Source organism: Doryrhamphus excisus, linkage group LG7 (assembly GCF_037039965.1).
Source record: "Doryrhamphus excisus strain RoL-2023G ecotype Guam linkage group LG7, RoL_Dexc_Guam_v1.1, whole genome shotgun sequence".
Lineage (NCBI taxonomy): Eukaryota > Metazoa > Chordata > Actinopteri > Syngnathiformes > Syngnathidae > Doryrhamphus > Doryrhamphus excisus.
In genome coordinates, this window is record NC_136363.1 from 5,690,849 (window position 1) to 5,699,128 (window position 8,280).

Consider the following 8,280-nt stretch of genomic DNA (forward strand, 5'->3'; position numbering starts at 1 on the left):
AACGAGCTTCTAATTGGCAGTGCAAGGATGTGAGAGCGCAGGTTCTTGTGCCAGCAGCAGGACAAGCTGTCACTTCCTGCCAACAGCCATGTCACGCCACTCGCTAACATCCCTCTGTGCAAACAAAGTCATGAAAGGACAAGGTAACTTCAAAACATACATAAAGTGTTTAATTCTAAGAGAAAAAAACAGTACACAAAAACATAATATCAATACCTCAAGGGGTGGGAAAAAAACCTCATAATTACTGCTTTCAAAATGCATTGAGAATCAGCTTCTCAGCAACCGCTGTAATACACTGACTAAATGCTGCCATCTAGTGGCGGTCACTATGAAGTACAGCAGATACATTAACAGTTGAATGCATTTTGACAACAAACATCACACTTTTTAGTTGGTGTTCCAATCTTTTCTATTTACAAGCGTATGAAACGACATACAACCAACATTTAAAGCAGCAGATAACAGTTGTGACAAAGCCCAGTGGGACACAAACGCCACACATGCTATTCAAATGAGACGGCTCCTTTGAGTTTAGAAGAGCTGAGGCTCTTATCTTGACTATATTACAAAAAGGTATACCGGGGAAAAAAATAAAACGTCAATATCAATGATGAGTCGTCAGTGATGAGATATGACTCTGTTGGGAAAGGGGAGAGAAAGTCAATTAGGATAAAAGTAAAACATCATGCATTTTGAATAAAATGAAAAAAAAAGCTGTCCATTAATAAAGTGTACCACAAAATGGCGTATGCTCCTCAAGGCTGTTTCATCCAGCATGGAGAGGTCCATGGAGCTGATCTGGCTGGCCATCAGTGGCATACTCTGAAACAAAACATGACAGTGTATAAAGCCAGGATTAAATGTTTTTTTAAAGACTCCATTATGAGAGAAATGTGCGCTCACCTCTCCGTTACCGAGGGGGATGTTCACAACAACTTCATGGTTGGCTGCCATGACGGGAGAGCCATTGACTGAAATGCTGTAGACCCTCTCCTTGTGGCGAGGGACTCTCACAGCGGGGGTCTTGGGAAGCCTGGGGAGCAGAAAGCTTGAAAGGTGAGCATTAACTGTTCATAAAACGTCTCATAAAACGTGTTCTCAAGAGTGTTGAGATGTGTTTACGCTACAGAACGAGGTCGTGAAGAGGTTACCTTGGGTCGAAGCGTGGGGTGATAAGAGGAGTCGGGCCCATCAACAAAGAGGAGTCAAGCAAAGTCCTGGCAGGGGTGACCAAGGCCTTCCTGGATGATCTAAATGCAAAAGATGACAAACGTCAGGTACAGACTATTTCATCTTCACGTGTAACAAGCGTGTACGACATTTTAACACAATATTTTAAGACGGTAGGACAACCACAGAGATAAAAGTAAGGAGTTTTTCATTTTTTGTTACCATTTAATTTTGTATTGTTGTTACTGTGTTTTATGCCCATGTGTTCTATGTACAGGCTGCACGGTGGTCTAGTGGTTATCACACAGACCTCACAGCTAGGAGACCAAGGTTCAATGTGTGGGTTTTCTCCGGGTACTCCGGTTTCCTCCCACATTCCAAAAACATGCTAGGTTAATTGGCGAATCCAAATTGTCCATAGGTATGAATGTGAGTGTGAATGGTTGTTTGTCTATATGTGCCCTGTGATTGGCTGGCGACCAGTCCAGGGTGTACACCGCCTCTCGCCCGAAGTCAGCTGGGATAGGCTCCAGCACCCCCCAGGATCCTCGTGAGGATAAGCGGTAGAAAATGAATGAATGAATGTGTAAGGAACTTCTGAGTTAATTTTGGTACAAGTTCCAACTTAGACTAAAACTCAACAGTCTATAGACGGGACTTGTTTCTAAACCGACGACCGCCTATACTGGCAAGCCTGCTTAGTCACCATAACAAGAAAAAACAGTCTTACCGTCTTATGGAAGTGTTTTGCTGGCTGACTCGGCGAGCCTTTGCTCGTTTTGACGTAGTTGGGGGCTTCCTTGTCGTTTTCCCCTACATTGACATGAAGTGGTTACATACAGACCCTGCACAGCCACCACTTTGAGGTTTAAAATGAACCATTACCTTTCTCAAAGTACTCGGAGCGGTTTCGTCTCCCGAACTGGATTTCGCCCCACCCTTTGTCTTTGTAACTTTGGGTTGTAGACAAAAAAAAGGAAAAAAAACTTGATGCACATGCATTTGCTAAACTTGTTCACTCTCAGGTGGACAGTAGTATGCAAACGTGTCCTTTCTGGACATCTGTCATACTTCTCTTGACTGTTTTCTTGACTGTGTAGTCCTCGGCCACAACATTCTCTACAACTGCGGTCTCCGCTTCTCTCTGGGAACGGACAATGGCAATGAAATAGTTAACAAGAAACACAGAGTAAATGGTGATACATGGAAATAGAGTCTCACCATTACATCATCCACTTGTAGTGATTTGACTTCCTCAGCCTCTGCACAGATGATAAAAAACAAGCTTGTGATTGGCTAATACCCTATATCTCCATTAATAATTGTTGTTGTCGGATTTTAGTAGATTTTAGTTTTCCATTTTTGTTCTGAGAACAAAAGACATACTTACTGAAATATTCCAGCCAGTTCATTAGCCTGACAGCCTTGGGTATTTTAACGAGAGCCATGTTATAGTGGTTGTCAACATCTTTCAACAGCTGGTGCTTCCTTTCCCTCATTTGAAAAAGTCGGGTTTCGACTGTGAAAACAATGGATAGTATTGTTGACATCATAATGGGGGGGCTTAAAAACAGTGGTGGATGAGCACAACAATAACCAGAAACTAAAAATATTTACCCTCGCTGTCAAAATCCTCCAGAAATGCTTCCAGTTTGGCAGTCTTTATATTGCCTTTCCTGTTGGTTCTTTTCGAGGGAGCCATGACTAAATATAGGAAAAACAGCACGTTATTTTAAACATACAAAACAAATCATTCGTGTAATGGCGTAGCTAGCTAGCTAGCTAGCTGAGCTAACTAATACTCGTCTCAACTTCCCTACGAGTGAGCTAGCTACAACCCTTCCCGGCCTCTTAATTGTTTGGTACAGACAGTATTTCATGTTTTAACAACGTGTCGTTTTAAATATAATGTAGCATTTTCGGTACAATTCATACATATTTAGAGTAATCTATTACCTGTTATCTTCGTTCGACTTTTCCACTCGGTTGGGTCTTCAAAAGCGTTTTTCAAACCGCCGCGCGGGGAGGAGTTACCATCCAAAATAAACCAATCACCTCACGGGTTACTAACGTCATTTCCCGTAGACATCGACCAATAGGAGTGCACAACGTCATAAACTCCGCGTCCGTACCCGGAAATGGTCTACAAGCAACATGGTTACGTTTGTTATTTGATTCTAATATTCGTTATTATTTAACATATATTGTTTTTCAAAGAAATGCCAAGGTGAAATATCCGCTTTAATATCCGCTTAAAATGTCTAAATCGGTACTTCTAACCCTTCATCAAGCATTGAGGAGAGGCTTCCGTTGTCTGGAAAGCAACCAACAACTGTGGACGAAAGTGTTAGCTGAGTGCGTCCCTCTGGTGTCGTCCCTGGAGAACTTGACAGAACAGTCGAGGGCCCTTTCCAACGTCCAGATCTCCAACACGCCGCTTAAAGACTTTCCAGACGTGGAGGATCTGCTGCGTTTCAAGCTCCTGCAAGCCATGGATGTAGTGCTATGTAAACTGCATGAGAAGATGTAAGTAGTTCAGGAGTCACACATATCCTAATGAACAGTTACGAGAAAAAGTTGTAATATTCCGAGAATAAAGTTGTAAATTTACGAGGAAAAGCAGCCATAAATTTACAACAATAAAGTCGAATAGTTACAAGAAAAAAGTCATAAATTTAAGGGGAAAGTCAGAATATTATGAGAATAAAGCCCTACATTTATGATAATTAAGTCATAATATTACATGTCATTGTGTCTGTTATGACAGAGTATTAAAATAATCTGAGATTGTGAGAATAAAGTCGTAAATTTACGAGAAAAAGTTGTACATTTACGAGAAAAAGCAGCCATAAATTTACAAGAATAAAGTCGAACAGTTATGAGAAAAAAAGTCATAAATTTAAGGGAAAAGTCAGAATATTATGAGAGTAAAGCCCTAAATTTATGATAATTAAGTCATAATATTACATGTCATTGTGTCTGTTATGACAGAGTATTAAAATATTCTGAGCTTGTGAGAATAAAGTCGTAAATTTATGAGAAAAAGTTGTAATATTTCGAGAATAAAGTTGTAAATTTACGAGAAAAAGCAGCCATACACTTTCAAGAATAAAATCGAATAGTTATGAGAAGAAAAAATCATAAATTTAAGGGAAAAGTCAGAATGTTATGAGAGTAAAGCCCTAAATTTATGATAAAATTGTAATTGTGTCCGTTTATGATAGAGTATTAAAATAATCTGAGCTTGTGAGAGTAAAATCGTAAATTTACGAGAAAAAGTTGTAATATTCCGAGAATAAAGTTGTAAATTTACGAGAAAAAGCAACCATAAATTTCCAAGAATAAAGTCATCTAGTTACGAGAAGAAAAAATCATAAATTTAAGGGAAAAGTCAGAATATTATGAGAGTAAAGCCCTAAATTTATGATAATGAAGTCATAATATTACATGCCATTGTGTTTGTTATGACAGAGTATTAAAATAAATTGAGATTTTGAGAATGAAATCAGAAATTTATGAGGAAAAAAATCGTAATTTACGAGAATAAAGTGGTAATATTTTGTGTGACATTTCAATTTATTAATGTGATTGTAGTTTGCAGTGGCATAATGATGACCGGTCCAATTACATAATTACATACAACATCAATGAACCTTTGTCATTTTTCCCTTAGGGCTTCACTCCAGTCGGTGAGAGACGCCATTAGCAACCAGGTCTCAACAGTGGTCCATTTATACGAGCAGAACGCAGACGGTCTGGATCTTCCTACTGTAACCGAGCGCTCGGACGTCATCCCATCAGTCGCTGACATGCTGGAGTGGTTGCAGGATGCAGAACGTCACTATCAACAGCAGTATCCTTGTTTAGGATTTGCATCAATGTGGGGGTGGTTGTTGGGTTTTTTTTTGTATCCTTCCTCAACTCCTGTGTTCAGATTCTTGAGAAGGAAGACTCTTCTCCGCACGTTAAGTACAGACAACCTATCCCTTGTGGAATCTTCTGTTAAAAGATGGAAAGACATGGACGCTCCCACTATGGAAGATCACATCACAGGTGAATATCCATCAGTGGTCACTTGAATAGTTATTTAATGAGCTTCCAACTCACAAACAGCTTCAAATTCATGTAGTGGTAAACTGCAGGCCACATGTTTGTATTGTAATTTAATTATGTAACAGCAGAGGTCGCTGTTTCACCTGGAAAAAGTAACAGGAATACTGTCAAATGTATTTTGTTTAATTCTTACATATATATATTACATTGATGAGAATTTAGTTTAATATACTTGCATTTAGGGCTGCACGGCTAGGAGACCCGGGTTCAATTCCACCCTCGGCCATCTCTGTGTGGAGTTTGCATGTTCTCCCCGTGCATGCGTGGGTTTTCTCCGGGTACTCCGGTTTCCTCCCACATTCCAAAAACATGCTAGGTTAATTAGCGACTCCAAATTGTCCATAGGTATGAATGTGAGTGTGAATGGTTGTTTGTCTATATGTGCCCTGTGATTGGCTGGCGACCAGTTCGGGGTGTACCCCGTGAGGAAAAGCGGTAGAAAATGAATGAATGAATAACATTTTAAGAATATTTATAACACAACAAATAATCAATTTGGTTGTGAAAATGTAATATGGGAATGAAGGTGTCCAAAGTGTACCCCGGGGGCAATTTGGGGGCAGTTGCTGATTTAAATTAAAAAAACAAAAAATCAGCTCTCGGCTTATGATATAATATAACATTTTAAGAATATTTATAACAACAAATAATACAATTTTGGGCGGATAAGCGGTAGAAAATGAATGAATGAATATTTGCATTTATATATTATCTATTATGGGTTTTTGATATTCACCTTAATGTCAAAATATTTTAGGAAGAGCAAATTGTATACTTTAAATAAAGTTAAATATGCAGATGTACTCACAGCTTCTCTCTTATTTCAGATACACTTTGCAAAGTGTTCTTCTTCATGGAGTCGTGCTAAGTTGAAGAAAATGGACAGAAGCGGAACATATGCTCTCTGACCGAAGAAACGCTGTTAGAAAAGGAGCTGGATGGTCGGATGGACAAAGTTCCCAAGCTGTATATTTGGGTAGTTCACACACACAATGATCAGAACAGTTGCAGTACATCCACACCTTCACAAACATTTGTTGTGATGTTAAAATCATGAGGATAATAAGTCAATTAAATAAAAAAAATCAGGCAAAATAGATTAATTCTAAATATGAATCATGGTAACTTAAAAGCGCTGTCCTGTTACACGTACTCTTTAAGTGGCAGACTGTTGGATGTGATGGATTTTGGTAGATTTGGAGCAGAAGCAGGTGAGTTAGCAAAGCTGCGGCCCACGTAACCCCTGCGGTACCCGCCCCCACTCTCCATAAGGGGACACGTGCTGCTTAACACGGCTCCGCTGATCATTAAAATAACCGCAGAAGCCCACCCCAGGTAAATAGCCTGACCCAGTTCTCGTTTATGCATCACGGGAACGTTGGGGTTGTAGAAATCCTGCACGACGGTGTTAGCGGTCCAGGACACGGGAATGAGAACACACAGTCCCGTCAGGATGAAAAGAATCCCGCCGGAAAGCGCGATTGCCGCTTTGGCTTGGCGGTCGTCCCCGGCGCAGGTGGTGCACTTCATTCCGCAGCAGGACACGGTGCAGGAGAGCCAGCCCATGAAAATGGCCAAACACATGAGTGCGCGTGCGGCCTGGATGTCAGGCGGCAACGCCAGCATGGAGTCGTACGTCTTACACTGCATGTGACCCGTCGTCTGGTAGATGCAACTCATCCAGATTCCTTCCCATTTGATTTCCGATGTCAGGATGTTGCTGCCGATAAAGGCCGATACTTTCCACTGAGGCAAAGCGGTGACGGCGATGGCCATGATCCAGCCCGTTACGGCACAGGTGAAGCTGATGAGTTGCATGCCGGTGTTCACCATGACGACACCAACGGATGATGATGATGATTAAGTCCACTTTATTTTCTTTTCCTGAATTAATCGCTCCCCACTTTCTCCTGATAACAGACCCCACTCACTTTCTCCTCGTTCTCATTCCTGAGCTTGACTCAATACATTATTGAGTAGCCAGTCGCCGTGCAGTCACCTGTGACCAGTAGAAGCCCGAGTCCAGGTCCAGGTCTGAAATCGAGTTCGGTATTTCAAGTTTTGAGCCGAAAATTACAAAAAAAAAAAAAAATCCTCCAGAAAAGAAGCTATCGCCACTGAATCCATTGAACGATGTGGACAACAAGCACTCAGGGATCCGAGCCTTGATGAATCCACTTCAGCCGCTTGGCTTTACCCTCCCCCCCCTTTGCTCACAGGAAGCGCTTCTGTCGCCCAACCTGGTAGAGCAGCACTGAACACCCCCCAAAAAACACACAGATGCTGAGGGTGGGAGGAGAGTAAGAAGGGGGTAACAAAAGGGAAGCAGGAATGGATACATGGGCATCGAACAGTTACCATACGTGGATCACTTAACACAAAGACAACATAAGGGGGGGGGGCCCTCCGCAACAGGGATTACAGTTTTACCCTGTACTATATATATATATATTTTTTTTTTTAGCTTTTCACTTTCTATTTTCTATGACAGCATCACCCAGGAAGTGATAGTCTTTATTTTGCTCGATGTTTATTCAATATAAATCACATTTAATAACGGTTTTATATCTCACCTGCATTATGTACTCTAAACCTCAACATGCTAATGAATTAAACATCATGGCACCAAGATCTGTTTCAGGTTTCCTTTCTCCTGTAGCTCTGCTCTGCTCGCCTAGGTAACAGTGGTCATGACAACAAGTTGGGACAACGGAAGCAGGACGGGAACGCAAGGGGTCGTGGTGGGGGGGGTGGTCATGTGATGCAGGACAGTAAACATATTTATTTGACGCGGGGGTTTCGAACTGCTGAAATGTAATGCATATTGAGTATATAGTCTGTTATTATTGGTTAATAAAATACAACAGAAAAAAATAATGCTAACACGGGTAATCAGTTAGACACTTTCTTGTCACAATGATTGACAGCAAGCAGCAGAATCAGCAAATAAAATGGCAGAATTCACCAACTCACCTCTTAGTCACTGTTGGTGTA

General features: G+C 41.0%; 3 protein-coding genes across 3 annotated transcripts; 1 reads left to right on the forward strand and 2 right to left on the reverse strand.

Moving 5' to 3' along the window:
* Positions 1 to 214: 214 nt before the first annotated feature.
* Positions 215 to 3,270, reverse strand: cdca8 (cell division cycle associated 8). Its single transcript, XM_058046510.2, has 11 exons — positions 3,130 to 3,270; positions 2,791 to 2,877; positions 2,564 to 2,692; positions 2,395 to 2,435; positions 2,245 to 2,317; positions 2,059 to 2,126; positions 1,904 to 1,986; positions 1,155 to 1,253; positions 907 to 1,036; positions 739 to 825; positions 215 to 640 (listed from the first exon to the last, which is right to left on the reverse strand). Exons 2-11 carry the CDS (start codon positions 2,873 to 2,875, stop codon positions 608 to 610), a joined length of 828 nt encoding a protein of 275 aa, XP_057902493.2. The 5' UTR covers positions 2,876 to 2,877; positions 3,130 to 3,270; the 3' UTR covers positions 215 to 607.
* Positions 3,271 to 3,284: 14 nt separating this feature from the next.
* On the forward strand, positions 3,285 to 7,705 carry airim (AFG2 interacting ribosome maturation factor). Its single transcript, XM_058046512.2, has 4 exons — positions 3,285 to 3,699; positions 4,847 to 5,026; positions 5,108 to 5,226; positions 6,114 to 7,705. The coding sequence occupies exons 1-4, from the start codon at positions 3,431 to 3,433 to the stop codon at positions 6,152 to 6,154; spliced, it is 609 nt and encodes a 202-aa protein (XP_057902495.2). The 5' UTR covers positions 3,285 to 3,430; the 3' UTR covers positions 6,155 to 7,705.
* Positions 5,952 to 7,672, reverse strand: cldn35 (claudin 35). The gene has a single exon (XM_058046511.2). It carries the CDS (start codon positions 7,117 to 7,119, stop codon positions 6,430 to 6,432), a length of 690 nt encoding a protein of 229 aa, XP_057902494.2. The 5' UTR covers positions 7,120 to 7,672; the 3' UTR covers positions 5,952 to 6,429.
* Positions 7,706 to 8,280: the final 575 nt, after the last annotated feature.